The 25534-nt window shown below is 34.9% G+C and overlaps 1 protein-coding gene across 1 annotated transcript in view; it reads left to right on the forward strand.

The window, feature by feature from the left end:
- Nucleotides 1-25534, forward strand: part of CSMD1 (CUB and Sushi multiple domains 1) — a 1149005-nt gene that overhangs the window by 817544 nt on the left and 305927 nt on the right. Inside the window, exon 12 of the mRNA XM_065681530.1 lies at nt 4344-4456. Within this exon, the coding sequence (XP_065537602.1) occupies nt 4344-4456 (113 nt within the window). The remainder of the gene's footprint in view (nt 1-4343; nt 4457-25534) is intronic.

Raw genomic sequence — 25534 nt, forward strand, 5'->3', positions numbered from 1 at the left:
TATAAAGTTTTGGCTGCAGTTATTTCTCATAATTAACAAAGTTTGGCTAGAAGCCAGTGACTACCCTTTCAAAACAATTCATTAGAGATAATCATGTATGAGGTAAAAATTATCAGTCAGAACATTTTCTGCAGTGCCCAATTTTGTATTCTTAAATTCCTGTAAATTAAACTAACACTTTGCTTTAGAAAATTTGCTTTGCCTTCAAATGCTCTGCTTTATATTTTTGTTGAAGCAGTTGCATTAAAAATGTAATTTCCTTTTTCAAAATTATTTCCTTAAAATATGAATCTTTAAACTTTTCTTCTATAAAAAAGACTTGTAGGCTTGTCGTCCCCCCCCCCCCCCCCCCCCCCCCCCCGATTCAAAGAAGAAAGTGTAACTTAGTAGTTCAAATCTAGGTGTTTATGTCAGGTTTTTCAGTACATGAGTGACTGTGCATGACAGAGAAATACTTTATCAAATCTTACCCATTTCTTCTGGGTAAAATGAAACTGACTGGGGGCTTGGAAAACAACCTACCCTTCCATAACTTGTAAAGAAAGAGCAGGCTACCTTTCTATCTATCTCAAACACTATTGAATCTGACTTCCTAATATCATTTTCCATTTCACATTGTTTAAAAAATTTTTCATTCTGAACGTTTTAGAAATTCTAAGATTTAGGAAAGTAAGTTTTTTGTGGTTTTTTTTTTTAATATTGTATTGTTTAGTACTGTGTTGTTTAATACTGTCTTTCTCCCCTTATTAGCTAGATAGTTGACATTGTTAATATTAAAAGAAAAATACAAAGCCAAGTAAAATTAGAGATTTTTAGCAGTGTTACTGGTTATCACAGATTTAACAGTCTAAACTTCAGAGCTTTAGTTTGTAATATGGTTGCAATTAAGCACACTAATTGCACAGTGACTTATCTTTTCCGGACATAACAATACTGTAAAACTGTTTCCTTAAAAGGAGAAAAAAACCCCGAACAAATAATGAAAAGGGATTTGTTTCAAAAAAGGAAAATGTGTTCACAAATTGAAAACTCAAGAAGTGTTTATGATTGAATTTTAAAATAAATATTTGTTTCATACAGTAGTTTAATGTCACAAAGACAGATATATTGACTTTCGAATTTGGTGCTTCATTCAGCTTACGTTATTGTTCTGGTGCTTCCAAGGCACATTTATTTAAAATATTCTGCACACTAAAAGAACAAAAAAAAAAAAAAGAGAAAACACTGAAAGGATTCAAAACTTTTTCACATTTATGTGCAGTATTCTTCATTTAAAGGATTGATTTCTCTTCAAATTGGAACACTTGAACAAGTCCAGAGGAGGGCCACGAGGATCATCAGGGGACTGGAGCACCTCCCGTATGAAGATAGGCTGAGGAAGTTGGGGCTGTTCAGCCTGGAGAAGAGAAGGCTGCGTGGAGACCTAATAGCAGCCTTCCAGTATCTGAAGGGGGCCTATAGGGATGCTGGAGAGGGACTCTTTGTCAGGGACTGTAGTGACAGGACAAGGGGTAACGGGTTAAAACTTAAACAGGGGAAGTTTAGATTGGATATAAGGAGGAAATTCTTTCCTGTTAGGGTGGTGAGGCACTGGAATGGGTTGCCCAGGGAGGTTGTGAGTGCTCCATCCCTGGTGGTGTTCAAGACCAGGTTGGATGAAGCCTTGTGTGGGATGGTTTAGTGTGAGGTGTTCCTGCCCATAGCAGGGGGGTTGGAACTAGATGATCTTGAGGTCCTTTCGAACCCTAAGTATTCTATGATTCTATGATTCTAACATTACGGAGTAGTTAACTTTTATAGGAAATAAGTAGTATAGAATAGGTATTTGAATATGTACATACATATATATATGAAAAATGCATACTAGATTTTTTTTTATGAAGTCATAAGAGGAAAGAAGCATGAAGAAGACAGATGTATTTAAAAAACTTATTTCAGAATTGAATTTTACTTCAATTTTATTGGCATACAGATATCTATACACAGATATTTGTGTAAAAAGAATCGCATACTGCCCATAAAAACTTGTGATTTTAGAGTTCATCTTGTCTATGTTTAGAAATCATCAATATAGGTCTCATATGTTAATCAATTTACTGAGTATAAACAGAGCCTTTTAAACACTTGTTACTTCATTAGGCAGTAGGTTTACACTTCTAAATAGCCATTGAGAAATTCTTGCAGGAAACCACAGGTTTCATTTGTCTTCCAATAAATATCCATTATTGTCAAGAGACATCAGTGAATTTTTCTTCATTGCTAAAAACCCTTAGCGTTTTGTTTATAGCAAAGTGTGGAATACAGAGTATGGCTTAACAGTTATGGCCTGGTGTTTTGTTTAAGTGTTTTAACTAGAGAGGTCAGAAATTAACGGTTATTGCTGTGGTTTCAGAAGGTGATCCCCAGAATATATTTTTACTCTTCTGTTTTTATTTCCTTATATATCTGTTTCTGCAGGCATCTCCTAAACTACTTTTATTTATGTAACTCCCTATCTGACGAGGTATCTTCCTTTTATAGACTGCCTATGTTATTAATTTAAATTGCTTTCATGACTTTATCAATGATTACTATTTTCTCAGCAAGAGTATATTAATTATTCTGGCTATAGCCTAGCATCTTTTTGAACCTGTACAGCTCCTAATTAGCTTTGGAAGCAACTCAAATTTTCAGACTAAGGAGCTGCTTTATGTTCATTCTTACTATTAACACAGGTCAAACTAAACAGCTTAGCTGTATATCACTGTGTCTTGTCAACGTTCTTACTTATCCAAGCTAAGCTTCATTTGTGTGTTTGCTTATGCTGAGCTATAATAGGTTAAATGCTGTCAGCTACTTACTACCAAATGGTAACTAAAAATCTTCTAGACCATATGGGAGCACACTTAACCATTACAGCAACAGTTTGAGGTGGACAGGCAGTAGTAGTTAGCAAGACCCTGATCCATTCCACTCAGATGGGATTTATTTTTTTTTTTTAATATAGTATTTCCAGTATACCAGGGTAAGAAACAAAAATATTGTAGATAGGAGATGTACAGCTTGTTGTTCGTAACCTTGACAGGTAAGGTTTTAGATGCAAGACACAGGATTTCCTGTAACTTGCCTCATGATTCCTCAGTTCTCCCCTTGTTTTCTGTTCAGCCTCTCCTTTTATTATGTCATGGCAATTAAGTTGTAGTAGTATTAACATTGAGTTGATTATATTAAAATAATATGTTTATGGAAGAGTCCAAATACTTGTTTCTGGTTTCTTTATAGCTTCTTTCTCGAGAAATTCTGCTTCAGGGACATCTTATCTCAGTTTGGCATGATATTTGTATTACTTATCTTACATGTATTTGTTTATCTTAGTTAACGCTGAGAGTTCAAAGGCAGAGAATCTAGTATGTGGCCAATTTGAACAAAATAAAGTCTACATAAAGGAGAGTCATGAGTTTTTCCTTACATCAATTACAGTTAGTGCAGCACCTGTAGCTTCCAGCCCCAAAGTTTCTGGTACATGGAGATCTACCTGGTGTTCAAGGCAGATGTCCTTTTCTAGTGATATGTTTTCTTTTTGTGTCTGGTAACAGCTTAGATGCATTCTGCAGCCACTTTTTATGTGCAGATTTTCCCACTGTCATTCAAAAGACTGCATAGCTATCACCAAGCTCTGAACAGTTGTTCAGATACCATTGGTAGACATTTTTCACCGTTAAGAATTAATCTTCAAAGATTGTCTTTTTTTTTTTTTAATAATTTTTAACATGCATCTTTTTGCATGAATCTAACAGAATCATAGATGTACAAAGGATATTACCATGAGGTTCTAAAGTTGTATAGTGGGATTTGCCAGCTTGCCTTACAAGTATTATTTCAAAATGTAGTTATCACACATTACTGTATGTGAAAAAGCAGTTTCCCCTTAAGAGACAGTTGTGGGTTATCTTAATGGAGTAGATGAGGTTCTAGGAAGTTCTTCTGGACACATGTGCTTCACTCTCAAAAAACATGTCAAAAAAAGCAGTACTAACCTAAACAAGTAAAAACTGTTTAATTCACACAGTCCCTCACATGTGTTATAGCTTAATTACTTGAGGAAAGCTTTAGGTATGAACAGCTTTATTAAAAGTGTTTAATAATTAAATTGCATTCTGTCATCCAAAATACATTTTTCTAAGACTTCACATTGTTCTAATCCATATAGAATTTTTTATTTTATTAAAAAGCAGCTGGCGGAACACTAGGGTAATATACTGTAAATATGTCTAAATATTAAGTTTAATAGGGTGGGGTTTTTTGGTGCTAGTAGTAGTAATTTATGCCTCTGCAAATGACTTTGCAATTTATCCTACATACAGACTCACTGGATCTAGTGTTCCTGATCTTATTGTGAGCATGAGCAACCAGATGTGGCTTCATTTACAATCTGATGACAGCATTGGCTCACCAGGATTCAAAGCTGTTTATCAAGGTACGAACTCAATTAACTGTTATAAACACATATTGCAAGTTCATTCATTACATCCCAACAAATTTATTTTGAATAGGCATTTAGCCCTTTCACAGATTTTGAGTTTTGGTAATGTTTCTGTTGTTAATTAATGGTTAATTAAAAGGAAGCTGAAGTAAAAATGAAAGTTACTGTTCTAATGCGTTCTGCTTGAAGGTCAATACAAACTACAAATTTGTATCATGTTTGAAAACTTGAAAATGTTACATTCTACTAACCTGCTTATATTGGATGTTATTTGAAAATTACAGTTGGTTTTCTCAAACTTTATTTGGGTAATTATAAAATTTATTTTCATGCCTCTCGAAGAATCTTCACAGAACTAACTTACCTTAAATTACCCTAAATTACCTTAGCTTCGTTTGTGTTACTTCTGCCTCAAAGAGATGAGAACTTTGGCAACATAAGCATCTGTAATTTCGCTTGACTGTGAGCTTCAGTTTAATACTTTCTGAAGCTTTTTCATTCTAGTAATAAATTCCCGATGCCTGTTATTTTTTATGTATGTATTGATATTTTCCATTTTAATAGGTTACATAGACCTGCAGCTAGAAAGAGCTCTTGATTATTAATATATGCTTACTAACATATGGTATCACTAATGTTAATTAGTTCACCTTAAGGATAAAGACAAGAATAATACTATTGTCATGAGTTTCTTATAGGCACATAAAGTGAAAATTATTTGATAGTAATTTTGACATTACTTTAATATAAAAAGTGCTGCCAAACATTCAGAGACTGTTCAGTAACTGAAAGTAATTGAATTAGAAGAGTGGGAGTTCGCCCTAAATGTTTTCCATAAACTGAAGCATCCTATGTAAATGTTTGATTTCACCTGTAGTTACCTTGCTGTTTCAACACCAAAACAGACAAAATAGTGAAAAGTTATGTAGACGTTAGCTTCAAGTTTATTAAACTATGCATTTATTGTACTAAAGACATTGACAGGCTTGCCTGTGCAGGTTTTTATAATTGGTGTCTGTTGGCATATTGTGAACTCTAATGATGAAAGGGACAAGAAAGGAAAATGCTTTCCAGTGGTCAGCCAAGAAATCCAGTTTTGGTTCTCCACACCAGTAGCCTTCTGCAGGTGGTTTCTCCATTGAAGCAGGTGGTGGTGATTAGGGTTATATTTTCACCATGATATTTCCCTAGTACCGTATACTTTTCTTTGGGATTCACTCAGACTCACCATTGGTTATTCCCACTCATGGTATTGATAGGAGCATGCAAATTAGGTCAAGTGTTCTACACTCATATGTTGTTAAGTTTCTATGCACACATATTGTTTGATAATATTTACTGAGTAAATTACTGTTACCTTTTTTTATGTACCATGTTTTGGTTTTCTTTAATGTGAACTGAAATCTACAAAACAAGAAGTAAGGAGAGGGGAAGAAAGATGTGATTATCATGAGGGTGACAGTCGCTTCCCATGAGAATCCTCCATAGTAACACTACTGCGATTTGTAGGTCCGTGGCTGTGAGATTATCAGAACAACAAATAAAAAATACCATTACGGAGCTTCTTAAACATTAAAACAATCGTTTAAGTGAGATGTTATGGTGCTGTGACTAGAAAGCAGATGCAGACCCATAGAATTACTATGGCTAAGACTTTAAGGTATCTTAAAGTAATGTACAGCACATTCAGCCTATACAGTTACACAGCTCAAGTATGTTGTAATGCCTGAGGGCAATGACATGTTCTTTATCTAAATTAATTCCACCCCTTCTCACACCTTGTTTCAAGGTCCCATCTTTTTTACTTGTATCATTTTAGGGACCGTGTTTATTAAGATAATAATCCATTTGTGAATGACATAAAGTAGAAATAGTGAATGTATAGTAGAAGAACTGTATTGCCTGAAGTTACGTGTCTGGCACAGCATTTTCTCCTCAATCCACAATTATAAAATTCATGCCTTTGTATGTCTATGGAAAAGTTAAAAAAATTAAATCTCTCTGCTAATTTATTTTTCTGCTATCATTTTTCTTTCTAAAGACATCTGCTTTCATTTCCGTATTTGTCTAACTTCTTACTTTTTGGGACTTCCTGAAAGCACCTGAACTAGACATTGAAATTAGCATTAGTAGTGGCATCTCGTGTAGGAAGTATATTGTTATCATTTGATGGCTGGATTCTGGCTTTCAGTATGGTTTTATAGCCAACTGTGAGTCAGTCTGTGGTTTTGTAATGTTGGAAATTAATTTCAGGATTGTGAAATGCTTACAATCTCAGAAGTGTTAGTGAATGTCTTAATATGAAGGTGAGCTGTAACTTTTTTCTCTGTTTCATCTCAATGTTCTTGTTAATTTTATTAGAAATTTTTCATCTTTTTTACTGTTGACAAAACTTTTATCCATTTGCCGTCTCAGAATATCTCCTGCTTTAGGCCAAGTGTAAAATATTAAAGCTCTATCTTGTCACAAGATGACTTCATGGTTCTGCTTCCCCCTTTGTCTAACAGTCAAAGAACCTGTCAGAAACTAGAATCTCATTTTAATGATGATTAAAGTTCATGGATTGCAACATGTGACCTCAAAGACACTGTCTTTGTGATTGCAGTTAGCTAAAAAGAAAGTGAACTGCAGGCTTTGATGGCTTACACATCGTCCATGGAGACAAAGAACATCTTTACTTGAACATTTTTTACCAAAAAGTCTTGAGTTTTGCTCAAAATTGGAAAATGACTCCTCACCCTCTTGGGCAGTATTTTACAATTGACTGACTGAATCTTGACTTTGTATCTGTTACAGTAGAAGCAACTTTTATATTAGTATTTTCAAAGTGTCAAAGACTGATTTCAGTTTACAGAAAATTGTTCCTTTAGCTGAGTTTTGTCCCACTTTAATTATGAAATAGCAAAGCATTTTGATAATGCAATTTTCTGGTCCTATTTTAATATGTTCACCTAAAAATGCCATGAAATGATGCCTGCAAATGAACTGATACTCATCACAGATTTTGTATGAGAGTAGTGAATTTAATCCTGTTCACAGTTTGCCTTAGGGATTAAGGGTGGAACAGTTTTTTCCATATTCTTATGCCTCTTCTTTGGCTAACCTTCAGAAACATCCTAATGTCAGAAATATGTAGTGCTGTCTATAGTCTTGTTACTAAAATGTCTTAATTTTGAATCAAGTTGATACTTTTCTTAAGAAGCTATTCCTTAGGCTGTATCTAAAAGCCCTTAGTTTTCTGTTATAGATCCTCAGACATCTTATCAGAATAGTTTAATATATTTCGGGAAGTCTTCTCTGAAAGTAGCTACAGTTTTTGTAAAAAGGCCAGAAATTTAAATTGTTCTGTCCTTGAAAAATTTGTTATATTGTAATACTACAGTTACGTACATGAAAGGATCTATGCTGAAATCCTCTTTGCATCATAATCTATAAACATTTTCCTTATTGAAGCCAGCATGACCAGGTGTCATGCCACATAGCATTGTTAAGTAAAGAGAATATACACGACTATTTTTGCTAAATTGGGTGATGTCTTCTGCCAAAAACACAGAGAAATGAGATTTTATGATAAAAAAGCTCTTAACATTTCTTAGTGAATACTTGTGTATGTAGCTACTTGGGTAGAGAGGACTGTGTTAAACATAAAATTTTCAACCAAAACAAATAAGAAGGAAATTTATTCAGAGTGAAAAAATAGCAAATTTAGGCTGTCATTAAGACAGTTTTCAGAATTTTAGCGACAGACATGTGTAGAAAGTAAAGGAATTAGAAGGCTAGACTGTAAGCTCTAGTTATGTCCCTAATATCTTTTCTTTTACTGGGGTATTTAGTAAGGTCATGGAAAACTTCAATGTATTTACTGATACAAAGGACATATCTGAAATCCTTATATGTCATGTCCTGGCTGTGTGGTAATTTTGTTGAAGATTGTTGCCAGTCTCCCTTGTTGAAGTCACTTTAGTCTGATAAGTGTTATAAATATACTTTAGAACAGAGCCTGGTATTTTCTGAGCACTCTGATTAAATTTGTGTAGGTTCACTCAAGTACTTATTTTAAATGAGGAAACTATTTATCAAGAAGCTTTTTAAAAAAAAAAAAAAAAAAAACTCTTAACTTATTCCATTCCTGCCATGCAATGACTCTAAAACCTGACTGATTTATATGTGTGTATATATATATCTATATCGCTGTATGTATAAAGAACAACATAACCCATATACTTAAATATAACATGCATAAAGTGTAATCCTAAGGATGCAAACAATACTAATATCAGCATACCACTATTTTGAGGTCATAGGTTAATCTTAGATAAATTACTTTTCTACCAATGATATGCTAAGAGTATATTTTTATAAGGCAACTTTTCTTGCAGTTTGTTGCTGGTCATGGGTTAAAGCAGGGATTTTTTTTTTGTTTGTTTAGATACAGTAGGTAAAGATTTTTTCATTAAAGTTATTTTTTTTAATCACACAATTTATTATTATTATTATTATTATTATTATTATTATTATTATTATTATTATTATTATTATTATTATTAGTTTTCCTCTTGGGCTGCATTTCTGCATTTTGTTTGTGTTTTGATGGCAAGTGAAGACCACTCATGTCCCAGATTGCCCAGCAACTTCTGATCATATGTATTTAGGCAGATTTGAATCAAGAGAAAGATTTGGTTTATGCCATATCTTCATATAGGTCCAAACATATATTTACCCGTTACATGGATGAGATGGACATTGCCATTGCCGTGCATATCCAGGTCAGAATAATGTAATATGGTAACATGACATTACGCCTTGTAACAATAGCAAACAGCTAGGTCAGGTCAAGAACTTGGTGCTGGACACTTTCCTGATAGAGCCTGGAGTCGCAGCTAGAAAAAAAGAAATTGTAAGGTGAATACTGTTTCTGAGTTTGCCTTTTTTTCACTCATGTCATGGATGTACTGCATCTACAAATGGGTGTATTGCACCTACAAATAGGTGCTTTATGGCTGTGAAGGTTGAAGGAGGATTGTGCAGCCAGCTGATCATTAAGCTACTTCCATGCTTGTGTTCTCGTTGCCCAGGGAGGTTGTGAGTGCTCCATCCCTGGCAGTGTTCAAGGCCAGGTTGGATGAAGCCTTGTGTGGGATGGTTTAGTGTGAGGTGTCCCTGCCCATGGCAGGGGGGTTGGAACCAGATCTTGAGGTCCTTTCCAACCCTAATTATTCTATGATTCTATGACATAGAAGCAGATGACAGTCAGCTTTAACTTTTGGGTGTGAATGTTTTAGAATTTTAGTAAAGCTTGAGATTTTTCTCCATTCAAGCCTGTAAACGTGTCAGCCTGATAAAAATATTTTACTCTTTTGACTTCCAGACTTCTTGATGACCGGTATAACATCTGTTTTGCAACCTGTTTTGAACTCACCTTTTTAATCCTGCCTTTTCATGGTTATGTAAACTAATGAAGTTGTTTCACTAGCCTGTCTTTTAATTCATAACTGTATTATAAAATAAATCTGGTGACTCAGTGATACAATCCTGAGCATTTTATGTAATTTGAAGTTATTAGGAATTCTTGGAGACATCAGGAAGTATATCAGCCCCTGCAAGCATCTGAAAATGTCAAGTTTACAACCTTAATCTGTATTGATCCTAAACTGAACACTAAAGCTTTAAGCTCTTCGTTATGATGATGTTTCGAAGAAGATACTTCTTTCCTCCTGAGGCTAGTAGAAAAATATTTTCAAAACATTTCAGTTGCTCAGAGAAATGTCAGTTGTCTTTTTGCATACAGTTATACTACTTAGTAAAACCTGAGTTGGTGCAGATTTTACAAACACACAACTTGTTTATAAATGTCATTGCACTACCAATATTGGCATAATATTTTGTTACTGCTTATATATTTGCTAAAACGTGTGCTGAAAGAAATTAATTGAATTATGCTTTTTTAGGACCCTCACTATTAGACGTGCATTCAGAGAAATCATTATGTACAGTGTAATGCTTGGAAAGAACACATGATTAATGCAAGAAAAACTGTGAGCTTCCTATTTTGCTCTAAGCTTTCATCTCCTTTTCATCTACAGCACGTATATTAAGTTTTATTTTTATATTTTGTTCCTATGTATTGTAATTCAGACATCCTTCAAGTGTGTGCTTTTGGAGGACAGATAATAAATACATTTCATATTCTATGTGAATATTTTCATATGGTAAATTAGCTATTTGGTTCTGTTGAGAACTGTCAAGAGAATTTCACCATAATACTCTATGAATGAATCTGTAGTCCATACAATGCAGCTTAGTTCTGTAGATGGGCAAATGTCAGTCAGTTAATTTACAGCACAACATATTATCAATTCTTTTCAGATAAGGAAGCTTTCCTATATTATCTGTCCTTTTTAAAGTATATTGTTCAGGTATGCCTACAGCAGGCATTTCTAAGTGTCATCATCCTTGAGTTTTCTTTCAAAGAATAGATAATATCATCAGTGGGTGACTAATAGAATGAAAAGAGGCATGCTAAGTTACTGATAATTACAGCAACAGTTTCAAAGTACTTTTTAATAGTGGAGAGTATCTTTGCCCTAGTTTCGTATAACAGTTGGGGTGGCAGACAGAACCCACTTTTCATCTGGAAAATAGGAATGGACTTGAGGAATACAACATCATGATGATGTGCTTTAATTGGCTGAGTGTATTGCATATTTATATATTTAGCAGGCTGTAGTGGGTAAGATCAAATTTCCATCTGTGCCACTATTGTTTATTAAGTGACGGCAAACAAGGGTTTAAGTGAAGAGTATGATGAGTAGTAAGCATGCAATGCGCGTAACTTCTCCCTCCTAAATTAGCAAAATAAGAAAGCTAGAAAGTCCAGATTGAGTACAGGTTTGTTAAGTAAGCGCCTTTTATGCCTTTTAATTTTTATATTAATTGTGTATCTCTGTTTCTTATGTTCAGTTTTTAAAAGAGTTAGTTTCCATATTCAACCAGGTTTTGATATCATTCTATTCAATTATGCTCCACAAATATACAATAAATGTCTGTTACTCATCTCAATAAGTATAAAGATTAACATATAGCTGTTCAGTTTTAGTATTTAAGGAGTGTATTAGCCTCATTCACTGTAAAATTTAATGTAATGTGTATGTTTATGCTAATAATGGTGATCTTGAATATGCTGGCAAAGAACATGTATGTTAAAAATAGTCCGGTTTACAGACCAGATACCTATGCACATTTTTTGATTTAACTTAGTAATATGTTTATAAACATGCTTTATTATTTAAACTTCAGAATTTAAAAAGTGAAAAGTAAATTAAGCACTCCCAATGTTTAAAACTTGGTTAGGTACGGCACATATTCTCTCCTAGTTATATGACATGACTGGGGTGCCCTCTCCCTTCCCCTCCACATTGCAACTGTGTCTGACTGATTAAGCATAGGTGCATTCCCATCATTTCAGCAATTCACTTAAAACATCTTAAATTGAAACCCTTTTTTTTTTTTTTTTTGCCTCTTTGTGTAGGACTGTTATACATTGAAACAGTAACATGCCGTCTCTGAATAAAAGAGAATTGTTATAGAATCATACAATAGTTAGGGTTGGAAAGGACCTTAAGATCATCTAGTTCCACCCCCCCTGCCATGGCAGGGGCACCTCACACTACACCATGTCACCCAAGGCTCTGCCCAACTTGGCCTTGAACACCGCCAAGGATGGAGCATTCACAACTTCCCTGGGCAACCCATTCCAGTGCCTCGCCACCCTTACAGTAAAGAACTTGCTCCTTATATCCAATCTAAACTTGCCCTATTTAAGTTTTAACCCTTTACCCCTTGTCCTGTCACTGCAGTCCCTAATGAAGAGTCCCTCCCCAGCATCCCTATAGGCCTCCTTCAGATACTGGAAGGCTGCTAGGAGGTCTCCTATGCAGCCTTCTCTTCTCCAGGCTGAACAGCCCCAACTTCCTCAGCCTATCTTCATACGGCAGGTGCTCCAGTCCCCTGATCATCCTCGTGGCCCTCCTCTGGACTTGTTCCAACAGTTCCATGTCCTTTTCATGTTGAGGACACCAGAACTGCACACAATACTCCACGTGAGGTCTCATGAGAGCAGAGTAAGAGGGGCAGGATCACTTCCTTAGACCTGCTGGTCACACTCCTTTTGATGCAGCCCAGGATACGGTTAGTTTTCTGGGCTGCGAGTGCACACTGAAGCGGCTCATGTTAATTTTCTCATCGACCAGCACCCCCAAGTCCTTCCCCACAGGGCTGCTCTGAATCTCTTCTTTGCCCATCCTGTATGTGTGCCTGGTATTGCTTTACTGTTACTGATTGCTTTACTGTTACTGATTGCTTTACAGTTCTTTACTGTTAGGGAGGTGAGGCACTGGAATGGGTTGTCCAGGGAGGTTGGGAATGCTCCATCCAAGGCAGTGTGCAAGGCCAGGCTGGATGAAGCCTTGGATGGTATGGTTTAGTGTGAGATGTCCCTGCCCATGGCAGGGGGGGCTGGAACTAGATGTTCTTAAGGTCCTTTCCAACCCTAACTATTCTATTCTATGATTCTGTTTTATTTTAGGAAAGTAAAATGCTCTTCATCTTTCCATCCAGGTTAATTATTCAGTATGTTTGACCTGATAACATAAATGTTATTTCCAGATCCTAGTTAAACTTTAATTAAAGGTGTACCATGGCCATATTTTTAAAAAGCATTACTAAGGTTTGATGATATTTCTTAAATACTAAATAACAACAAATTTTTAAGAATAAAACTGGCATTTTCTAATAAGATTCTAACAAGATATATATGAGAATTAAGTGTAAGCATTAGCTGATTTGGGAGGAGGGTATATGGTTTTTACTTCTGTCAGCTGTTTCTTTGTACTTTGATCCTTCCACTGGAAAATAAATGAAAACCAAATCAACAACAACAAGAACAAGAAACCAAAGACCCCCATCAGCCCCCAAAACAAAGAAAAACAACAAACAATCCTCACAAAACAATAAAAGAAAAAGGAAACTGAATAGAATTGAAACTGTGGTTTTGAAACATGAATCCCGGTCTTTGTTTCTTAGCAGGTGCAGCTCAGTTGAAAATGTGATAGAACAACTCAATCATTTTAAGTAAATGGAAACTTGCAATAGTTTTTTACCAGTTAAAGCTTTATCCCTTTGCTGTCTTTTGATACCTATTTTTAATACAGAAAATGCCTCAGTGTACGCACCATGAACTTAGCTCTTCTAAGCCAAAATAATTCTAGTTTACCAGTTTCCCTTATATAAGAAAATGGTGAAATATGCAGAATGTCTTGTTAAAATCCACAACTGATATTTATTTGCATTCTTAAACATCCTTCATCATTTGCAAACTTTCTGCAAATGGTAGTCTGAAAGGAAGATGCATCACAGCTAAACAACAGCACATAGGATGTTTTGAGGGTTTGCTTTTTTGTTTTTTTTTTTTTTTTTTGAGCAATACTATGAAAAATTTTATTTTTGTGACAGTTTTTTGTATTTCTTCAATAGAAGGATCAAGCCATGGAATTATATTACCCTTTAGTTTTGAAGCCTTTTGATGCATTATACCTGCCCTCTGGTTATAAAAATCAAACACTTGATTTTAAATGAGCAATAAGTCAGCCTTTCATATTGCTTCCCCAATGGTGCCACTTAGTTTAAATTTTATTTTCCTATCTATGTTGCTTTAAGTAAACAACCTTTCTGTAACAGTAATGAAAGAATCGTTTAAATGGTGTGATGGCTGAGATGTCTTGGACTGTATTTGTACAGTAAGAGTCCAGCTATTAACCTGCCACTACCAAGTCCATGAATTCTAACATTGATGTTTTCTTAACTATATCTTTCTAAAAGGTGTGAGTGAGCTGTTAGGAGTGTTATCACTGAAGTAAAGAAACTCTAGAGAAAGAATTGTTTTAAAAATCTTGCTAAATACATAATTTCTTTCTGAGGCAAAATGCAATATCATTGCAATGTTTCTTGAAGCGAATACTTGTCTAGAACTGTAGATTTAGACAGAATCAAATTTCTAAGCTACCAAAAATGAAAAAAAAAATAAAAATTACGTACTACAAAAAGAATTCTGTATATTTTTTTCATGAAACATTAAAATTATTTAGCTTAACTTGTAATTGTTGTTAAAATATGTAAAAAGCATATTCTTAAGATACACCCAGTTATTAAAAATGGTGTTGTTCTGATCAGAGCCAATGATAAATGACTGGGAGTAGGAATTCCCTTTATTTTTGCTTTATTGTTGAAAATGTCTGTTATGTCTGTAAGGAGATGCTCAGGAAAGTTAAAATTAACAAAGCGTGCCTAATTTAAAATACAAATTTAAGCCACAGATTTATGTGAGTGATCTACCTTAAATCCCTATGAAGGGGCTCTATTTGTGTGACATTATGACCCTTCATAACTGGAACTTTATCTTCAAAGAAAGAATACAAATCTTCTCTGGAGGATTAAGCTACGGTAATCTGAGGACAGTTGTACACCTTAATGAGTACTTCTGCATTTCCATTAGCATGGCTTGATTTATGAGCTTAGAGGTTGTGCCTTCAGCTGATGAGCCTTCCTAAATCCCACATGTGGAAAAACTTTGAATTGAAATTTTGCCAAATTTTAGAATAATGCACATGGGACACTCTGAATAAGCTCTTAATAAATAAAGAGCAATTATAACATTAAAAAAATGCATGCATTTATACTTCCTGTGAACTTCTGAGTATCACAATGTGAGGCCATAATGAAAGTAGTTTATTTGGTTATTGCAGCTGATGAAACAGTTCTGCAAAAAATTATACCTTTCTAGTTAATTATCACCAAATAAAGACAAAGTGGGTAGTTTAACAATGTCTTGTAGTTGGATCATTTAATAAAATTAATATAAATACAAAGATTCATGTATATACATATATGTACATACATTAATATATTTGCATATACAGGTTTATTCATAGTCGCCATGTACTAACAGACTTAAAGTCCATCCAGATTTTAGTCCAAATCCGCATTTTAGTCCAAATCCAAATTTTTAGATAAGATGTTTTTCCTTCACTTTTCCATAAAAATATGCCAGCTCCTATGAAAACTTTGTCTTCAATGTTTAAAGATTGATTTTAACATTTAACATTTAGAAGTTTCATAAATAATTTTTTAAAGAAAAGTAAAAATACAATATTGTGCATAGACATCACTCTAAAAATATATTTTTCCATTTACTATTGTGTTGAATTATTTCTAATTTTGGTGTGTTGATTATTTATAAACAGATCAATGCTTACAATAGCAATAGTGCTGTGAGAGAATTAATAGAATTATAAAACAGATTCTCTTTTTATTGTATTGTCTTAGCGATTAATCTAATAATTAGTATTTTTATTTGAACACAGATATGTTCTGGCATTAGTTACAATTAATATTTTTATCTCTGTTTAGTTTTGCATCTTTAATTTCTTTACCTATAATACTGTAACATTTTTTGTTTTGTGTTTTTCAGCTTTCTGTTTGGTGACAAAAATACCCTGTGTATCATTCCATGCAGTAAATCTTTTTACTACAGCTCCAAGCCTTGCCTCCAAACCTGAAGCCCTCACATCTTTTTATATTCAATTTAATATATTTAATCCCTAACAATAACATTTGCAATTTTGCATCTTACAAACAGAACATGCATGTTATTATTAGAAATATATTCCATGTTATAAGATAATGCAATGCAACCAAACATGGCAATGTCAGATAAAGTGAAATGGTGGGTTGTTGGGTAGCCATCTGACAAAAGAATGAGGAAAAGAAAACTTTAAAAATTTTCTCTGACTCATAATTCTGTGAGAAATAATCTAGAAAGCTGTAATGATACCTTACTTGTTAAGTATTTGTGGTATGTTACTAAATAGTAGTTATTTAAAAAGAAAAAAGAAAAGTAATTTGTAGAAATGAGGAGAACACACCTTCACTGAGTATCCCTTCCCAAGACAAACTTCTATAATGCTGTTTAGGACCTCACCTCAGAGAGAATTAGAGTGGACAGGGTTAAAAGAGCCTTACAGCACAGCAGGGGTTGGGGGGTCCTTAGAGAAAAAGGGAACTGACTATTTTATTTTATTTTGCTTTATTATTCCCAAGACCCAGAGGAGACAACATGAGGTTTGATGCAATCCAGAAACTACTTTGAGACTGAATTTGTATTGCTAAATAAAATGTGGCTGGGAACTGTGTTCTTGCGCTGATAATACATGCACATAATGTGGCCCTAAGGAGGGACCTTCTTTACCCAGAGACAAATCGTGTGTGTATCAATGCATTTACATGTATATGTCTTGGGTCAGGGCAAGAGAGTTGTTTTTTCAGTGTGCTACTGATGTGGATGCTACATTGCAGGCGATTTTGTTTTCATAGCAAAAAACTGAGACTTCATACTGAATACCTCGAGATGTGCTGAGGTATACTTGAAGATGTAAAGCCTGTGTGTTACAGGGCAGTGCTGGATGACTTTGTAGAATACAGTGATGAAAGCTTGACACAATCTTGTCTATCCAGTCTATTGGGAAGGATCCCAGGTGCTTGCTGTCTCCTGAATCATGACTATGCAGTGTCTCAAAGGGAGCTGTTAGGCATCACCAGAAAGTATGGTAAAGCTTATGCAGTATGGGGTGTTGGAGATCCAGTGCTCAAGTTCACCCTTGTCTTTGCCTTGGTTTTGGTAGATCTTAGGCAAAATGTCTGGCCTAAGTGCAACCATGGAGGCGAACACTCACATAACAAGTTCAGAGTGAAAAGAGAGAGAACTGTGCACCAGTTCTTCTTTCTTCATGCATTTCCAGTAACAGCTCTGTTCTTTTTTTTAAAAGCCTCTTTGTTTCTTTTTGTGCTCCTCAGTGGAAACACAAAATATGTTTTTAGCTATTGTTGATTCAATGATAAGGGAATGTGTGGTGTTATATCAGTACTCTGATTAATACTTGTTTAGTTTCCTAAGTTTTTGAAAGTATTAATTGAGAATCATAGAATTATAGAATCATAGAATCATAGAATAGTTAGGGTTGGAAAGGACTCAAGATCATCTAGTTCCAAACCCAGCCTCCATGGGCAGGGATACCTCACACTAAACCATCCTACCCAAGGCTTTGTCCAGCCTGGCCTTGAACACTGCCAGGGATGGAGCACTCACAGCCTCCCTGAGCAAACCCATTCCAGTGCCTCACCACCCTAACTGGATATAAGGAGGAAGTTCTTTTCTATCTAAACTTCCCCTGTTTAAGTTTTAACCCGTTACCCCTTGTCCTGTCACTACAGTCCCTGACAGAGTCCCTCCCCAGCATCCCTATAGGCCCCCTTCAGGTACTGGAAGGCTGCTATGAGGTCTCCATGCAGCCTTCTCTTCTCCAGGCTGAACAGCCCCAACTTTCTCAGTCTATCTTCATATGGGAGGTGCTCCAGTCCCCTGATCATCCTCGTGGCCCTCCTCTGGACTTGTTCCAACAGTTCCATGTCCTTTTTATGTTGAGGACACCAGAACTGCACACAATACTCCAAGTGAAGTCTCACAAGAGCAGAGTAGAGGGGCAGGATCACCTCCTTCGACCTGCTGGTCACGCTCCTTTTGATGCAGCCCAGGATACGGTTGGCTTTCTGGGCTGCAAGCACACACTGAAGCCAGCTTATCTTCAGTTTCTCATCGACCAACGCCCCCAAGTCCTTCCCCACAGGGCTGCTCTGAATTTCTTTTTTGTCCAACCTGTAGCTGTGTCTGGGATTGCTCCGACCCAAGTATAGGGACTTGTCATGGTTGAACTTCATAAGGTTGGTATCAGCCCAGCTCACAAGCGTGTCGAGGTCCCTCTGGATGGCATCCCTCCCCTGCAGAGTATCAACCGAACCACACAGCTTGATGTCATTGGCAAACTTGCTGAGGGCGCACTCAATCCCCCTGTCCATGTCAGCGACAAAGGTGTTAAACAAGACCGGTCCCAACACCGATCCCTGAGGGATCGGTTTATAACTTCATCGGTTTGTATGACTTTATCATAAAATTATCTTCCTTTTCCTGGTTATGGATACCTCTGTGTGTGTTGTGGGTTAAACACAGTAGAAGCAAGGAGATAGAGAGATTCTCTACATTTCCTTTGAGTGGCCAGACCTCATAGGACGGTCTTTCCGCAGCTGAGGTGAAAACCCATAGGGTCGAGGGGGAGGGGAAATAGATATTCTCTTGGAATTGCCAGAGCTGGCAGGCCAGTGTATACACAGTTGGTGTCTCAATGTCTGTCCAGTCCTTTATCACCAGGCTGCTGGAGTATGACATCAGTGTGCTCCATACAAACCTTTATCTGAACTGGATGTCATCTAGATCCTTGAAGGCCTGATTATTATCCAGGTCACTGCAGACCTCCTCCACCATTGCTGGTTCCCAGTACAATGTGCAAGCTTATTTTGCAAAACTGGTATTTCATAAATGCTATACTGGAATGTAATACAACTCACTCTGTTATACTTTGTATATGGTAGATTCATTTTAGCTGTTATTGAGATTTGAAAAAAAATCTGGATTTTCTTTTCATATGCATTTTTCAGTCTTTTAAAGTTAAACTAGATTCTTATTATCATCTCAAAATCAATTAGAGCTTTTATGATTTTGGTGAGGCTATTAATATGCTTTTAAAAAAATAGCTTCACCATTAACAGGTAAAAGATGTAGTCAGGTTTGGACCATTGAACAGTTTCTGCATCATTTGTGCCTTCATTATAACGTTTATTGAATTTCTTATTACTTGGTTGATTACAAATGGAAATAATTCCTGTCACACAATTTCAAATGGACTATTAAATTTGAATCCCAAGTACTAATAAAACCACAATACTAATTGTTGTTACAAAAAGAAGATCTATGGGAAATATTAAGCAACAGCTGAAGATTTTTATTCAGACACACAGATACCTATTAGTAAGATCCTCCATAAAGAATTGATTTATTTCACTAAAGAGTTACTTCAAAAGTTTTTCAGTACTTTATTCTTTCCAGGTCTTCTCACCAGCTGTGTGATTTATCCATTCAGATCATAAACAGATTAATTTCACACTTTGACTGAAATTGATTTGACATGCAAACACCTCCACCTGTTACAAAGTCAGCATATCCTCCAGAGTAGCCTTTTTACACTGCTTTCGTGTTCTATTAGAAATTTAGATTAAAGCAGATTATTATTATTCAAGATTTAATAATGATTTATCTTTACATTGCTGTGAAATTTGAGAAAAACGATGGTACGTAAGCAGAGACATTGCCCAAAATTTTTCTACCCTTTTTTAACTTTATTTTTGTATATGTACACAAATACATACACAAATATATATATACAGATTTATTTTGTATGTGTATATATATATATAAAAATAAGGTCCATTCAGACTTTTTAAGTATGTGAATTGCTGAATTAAGCTGATGAAAAACTATAATGATACCTAGTTTAGTATTGTGTGTGCTTGCATGCTCTGTTTTGCATTTAAACATTTCTGAGTGCACAGTAGTACTTTAATCACGAAGAGTTGACGACATTTACTAGAAAACATATCTTCTAAAATGTGCAGTCTTGATATTTTCTGATTATAGCTTATAGAACATTGTACAGTGAAGATTTCTAAGGGCAAGGAGTAATGAACTTAATTATTTAAATGAGGTATTAATGAGGTTAAATGAGGTTTTTTTTTGCATATGAATTCATGTAGTATGTGCTGACTGTAGATAAAAATCATCATATTAATGCAATAAATATCAGCGTATATTTTGAGAAAGGAATGAAATTTGGAATACAAGCGACCTTCATTGTCCACATATTTGATCTGTAATATGATACTGCAGATGTAAAAAAACAAAAGCGGGTTTAGTTACAGACCCATCTTCTGTTCCCCTGTACTTTCCCCTCTCCTCTGACCTTCACAGGCCATCATAACCATGGCCAGTTCCTTCTTGAGTAGTAAGTTATGCATCCTTCAGAGGAAGATTCTTAAAAGAGCAGTTCCTTTACAATTTACTTGTAGCTTGTAATGTTTTCAGAGGATCTTTATGTTTCCATTCAGTGTCCAAAGTATGACTTTGCACTTAGGGAGCTTTTAGAAAGCAGAGTGATATTTACTTTAAAACAAAATCATTACAGTTTGAACACATGATAAAGAAATTAATGTTTTGCAGCTATTTTAGCAGTATTACTTGTAATATAGAAAATAAACGAAGCACATGACACCACCTTGTAAACACAGATGTAAACTATTTCCAGTCTGTGTCCTTAGGTATTCCTGTTGATGTGTTTTTCCTCTCTTTTTAAAGAAAAAAAGAGTTATGGTAAGTTCTCTCAGGCAGTGAGTATATTTGGGTTTGTTTGGATGGCAGGGAGTAGTATTAGCATGTGTGTGCTTGCATAGCCTTCCTCACAGAAATAAGAGTTTAAGTACTTTTGCAAGGGTGGGGGGAAGATACAAACCTTTTGAGATTTTTCCTATTGCCTGCAGTTCTTAACACATACTAAATTTCAGTCTGTCTTAGTATATACTAAGAACTGCTTCAAATAGTATGTACTATTTTTTTTGCCTAATGATAGTTTTTTATTCACATTTATTCTTTGAGATACTATCATCTAATTTTGATCCATTTAATGTGTGCTAAATTGATTTTCTGTGATGCCAATTCTTAATTAGTAGGCTGTGCTGCTGATTTAAATGGTTGAAAGAAATGCAAATATATTGTGTCAAACAAGTTTATGATTGAAAAGTCATATTGTTTGTATGACATGACCAGTTTTCAAATGAAACCATGTTAACTGCTGTAATTGTATTTTCATCTTTCAACCCATTAGAAAGACTCCTATCCTGACTGTTCCATTACTTCGTTTAGGATCAGGGACAGCTTTTCAGTCCTATAATTAGGTCAATTTTCTTGCACTTTTAAAATATGGTAGCACACTGATTCTTTTCTAGACAACTGCCATGTCTTCCTTGCCAGGGCTTAAGCTAATTTTAGGTAAAGATCTCCAAGGATATTGTGTTGTAAAGGTAGATAACACATATCATTTTCCCAGTTTGAGGGGACAAATTATATACACATGCATTTGTATAATTCCTTTGTTTTTTGCAGTTTTTAAGATAGATATTACGTGTGACTTTGTCCAGTCAGCTGGGACCTCCACAAGTTCTTGAAGATAATTGCTAATAGTTCATAGAATGCTTCAATTTAAGTACTTTAATGTGAATTTAGTTAATCCATATTCCCTTGAATATGTCTACATTTTCTTAACAGTCTCTTCCTATCCTGCCCTTTACTTAATTTTATTTAAACTTGTTATCTAACCATGATTTTCTTTTTCTTTTCTCCCCACCCCCCAAAGGTGAAAGTGTTCTTCATTCTCCTTTCCTGCTAGCTATTTTTCTTTCTTCTATATTCAATAACTTTTTACAATCTTCTTTATTGTCTTTGCCTCATTCCATGGTTCACCTTTTCACAAGATTCATCCTTATCTTATTCTAGTCTTTTCTGAGGCAACTAAACTTTCTTATTACTTTGTTTCCTATTTTCCACCTTAACGTGCTAACTTGAATTCCACGATATCTTTGGGCTAACATTTGTCCAAGGCACTACTCAGCCTTCTTTATAGACAGCCTCTACTTTTCCTGTTAGTAAACAAAAATGAAATCTGCATTTTGAATGATACAGTGTTCCTTACCATAAAATACTAGAATAAAAATCTACAGTGACACCAAAAGCTCTTAGCATGTTGATAATAAGCAATAATTTAAGTTTAAAGAAAAAAATGGTGAAATATGCAGTGTTAATTAAAAGACAAGAGATAATCCCAGAGTATTTCCCCTGATTTCAGTGATACAAGTCTTAAATAGAATCATAGAATGGTCTGGGTTGGAAAGGATCTTAAAGATCATATAGTTTCCATCCCCCTCTCATGGGCAGGGACACCTTCCACTAGAGCAGGTTGCTCAAGGCTGTGTCCAACCTGACCTTGAACATTGCCAGGGATGGAGTATTTGCAACATCCTTGGGCAGCCTGTTCCAGTGCCTCATCACTCTCACAGTAAAGACCAACTTCTGACATCTAAACTGAATCTTCCCCTGTTCAAGTTTAAACTCATTACCCATTTTCCCTGATGAAGAGTCCCTCTCTGGCATCCTTGTAGGCCCCCTTCAGACACTGTAAGGCTGTTCTGAGGTTTCTATGCAGCCCCAACTTTCTCAGTCTATCTTTATATGGGAGGTGCTCTAAGAGAAACACTTTCTTTTTGTTGCTTAGTAATGTTTTCAGGTATTTGTCCAATCACTTTTTGAACACATATTTCACCTCCCTAAAAAGAGATTTCCAGTCTATTTAATTGGTCTCCAGTTCCTCAGAAAAAGTAATTTTGATCTTCTCTTTTCCTTCCCTATTTCTAATGTAGCCTGTTTCATATGGAGGTGAAGAACTACATACAGTATTCAACATGTAAAATAAATAGATTTTTGTCTGTTGTCAAAATACTGTTTTCTGTTTTGTTCACTCTTCCTTTCATAGCAATTCCTAACATTTTTCAATAGCTTACAATTTCAGGGAATTACCTTTAGTATGCCAGAGTTCTTGTTCCTGAGTGGTAACTGTCAAGTCAGAATCATTGTGCCTTGCAAGCTCATAATTATTTTTTTCCACGTTTATTTTTCTACAATTCCTGATAATAAATGTTGCCTGCTGTTTCATCAGTCAGCTACTTGGTATCTTAAACATTTCTGCAAGAAGTCACAAAATGCTTCTTCCTCATCCCTATTCAGATTTGGTCTGCATCTACCTCTGGACATGTAAAATTGATCGTAAACAAATAGAAATTTTATTTTTCTGCATATTAAATGTTAAATATTAATATTTTATTAAATAATATTAAAATTAAAGAACATATTTGTCATGTTTTGTTTTCTTCTCAAATTATTACTTTCAAGGATTTTTATAAGATATGATATGATACAGTATGTCATCATTACCAACAAGCTGTGTGTATGCTATGATAGTGGATTGTTAGCTTAAATGGACTTTGTATAAAATTTTTCATGTTGGTTTTCCAGCTATCTGATTCTAAGGTCAAGTTTATTTTTTTAATATTGATACAGAATGCAATAAGGTGGAAGCAACAAAAATTAATGTACTGGATATGATCTGTAGCCTTTTTGATAACAGCAAGGACAAAACATTTCAGAGAAATTGTGAGAATCTTTTAGAATGCTGCTTGGAGCTATATGATCCATGAAGGAGGCCTTCTCCTTTTATAGATGGATACTAGTAATAAATTGTACTGTAAAATTTCTTTGAAGAAATTTACTGGAATAACAGTAAAATTGTGATGATCTACAAAATTATCATGTAAGGCCTCCCTGGTTTTATCTTTAGGCCAACCTCATTTTGGCTTTTAATAGCCACTTTTACAGTCCAGTTATGTGGTATCTGATTTTTTTTTTTCCTATTAGTTTTATCATTTTCACTTTCAGTCACTTTTCCCATGCTCCTTTGCAGGAATCATATCTATAGAACCAGTCTTTTACTTATGTCCTCTTCTGCAATCCTGCGCGTATCTCTCTATTCCTTCTCTTTCTATAAGGTTTTCTGTTTGTGTAAGAGTTTCCCCATTTGTATTTTTAAATCAGATTCCACTGTGACACATACTATGATTGTTAATGCAGGTACACAAAATGAATAAGACAAAATAAAATAAATTATCAGTTCTCTTGTATTCAAGCTGTGAATTTCTCGGATTGTCATATAAGTGTTGAGATGTCAAAATGATCAGGTCCTATCTGATGCAGAAATAAACTTCCAGACTATTTTTTGTTTGGTTTTTGGGTTTTTCTTTGGTAAATATATACTTGTTTCAGTTCTCAGCTTCCCTTAACCTGTCTAGACCTTAGCTAAAATGAATATTATAAGATGCTGACAAATTAATGATTTTAGGGTTAAGAGGTATTGACCTCAACAATGGATTTTGTGTAAGCAACATGTTTAAGACACTTATTTAATTTAAATTGTATTTATGTATCTGAACTATTAAAGTGTAAGTATATTATTAATACTCCACTGGTAAAAATTTAGCTACGTATTTTTCGATTTGATGATGATTCACTAATAATCTATGCTAGAACATTGGATAGTGTGAATGAAAACATAGCGGTGTTAAGAATTTAACTGTGTATTTGTAATCTAGTAGCAAGGGGAAGAAAAGGTAAATTACTACCATGACTAATAAATTCAAGACTGACAAATATTATAATCTATGATGCATTTTATTACGTATTTCAGATACCTGGATCAAACTAATGCAAAGCCTTTCCATCAGAAAGGCATGAATTGCAATGTGACACCTTTAAATAGTAATCGTAATACATGTATAGATGTTTAGTAGCACTTCAGAATTGCCATATTTCTTCCTTTAACAGAAAACACAGGAACAGAAATGTCTGATTAAATTCAGAGGGATATGATCTTCTCATCAGAAATTTAATCGTGTCATTCTTCCAACATTAAAGAGAGAATATTCCCTGAAACCGAGTATATTTTCTAGTTTACAAACAAGATGAAAAGTCTCTTTCCCCAGGCTACTGAAAGAGAGTACATGAAAGCCATAAACAATTGAATAAGATCAATGTTAATATTTTGGTAACCAGAGGAAAATGATGTTTAAATTTGAGCTTGAGAGCTTATTTGCAAACTTCATGAATTTCACACAGTTCTAATGACTCAGATCAAAAGAAGTCCAACATTGAATGAGTACACAGAATAATCCTAAATGAGTTGCCACATTTCAAATAAGCTAGCATAGCTCTTATTTTCCTATTTGTCATTTTAATAACCTTTTCTGTCCCATACGATTATTCTGAGAGCTCAGCCATAGCTCCAGCTGATTTGGTCAGATGAATATTTTGGGGGTTTGTTTTTTGTTTGTTTTTTTGTTTTGTTTTGTTTTTTTGTTTTTTTTTAGCAAAAGGATATATAACATTTTTGCACCAATTATTCTACTTCATAAATTGCA

This window comes from Lathamus discolor, chromosome 5, assembly GCF_037157495.1.
Source record: "Lathamus discolor isolate bLatDis1 chromosome 5, bLatDis1.hap1, whole genome shotgun sequence".
Lineage (NCBI taxonomy): Eukaryota > Metazoa > Chordata > Aves > Psittaciformes > Psittacidae > Lathamus > Lathamus discolor.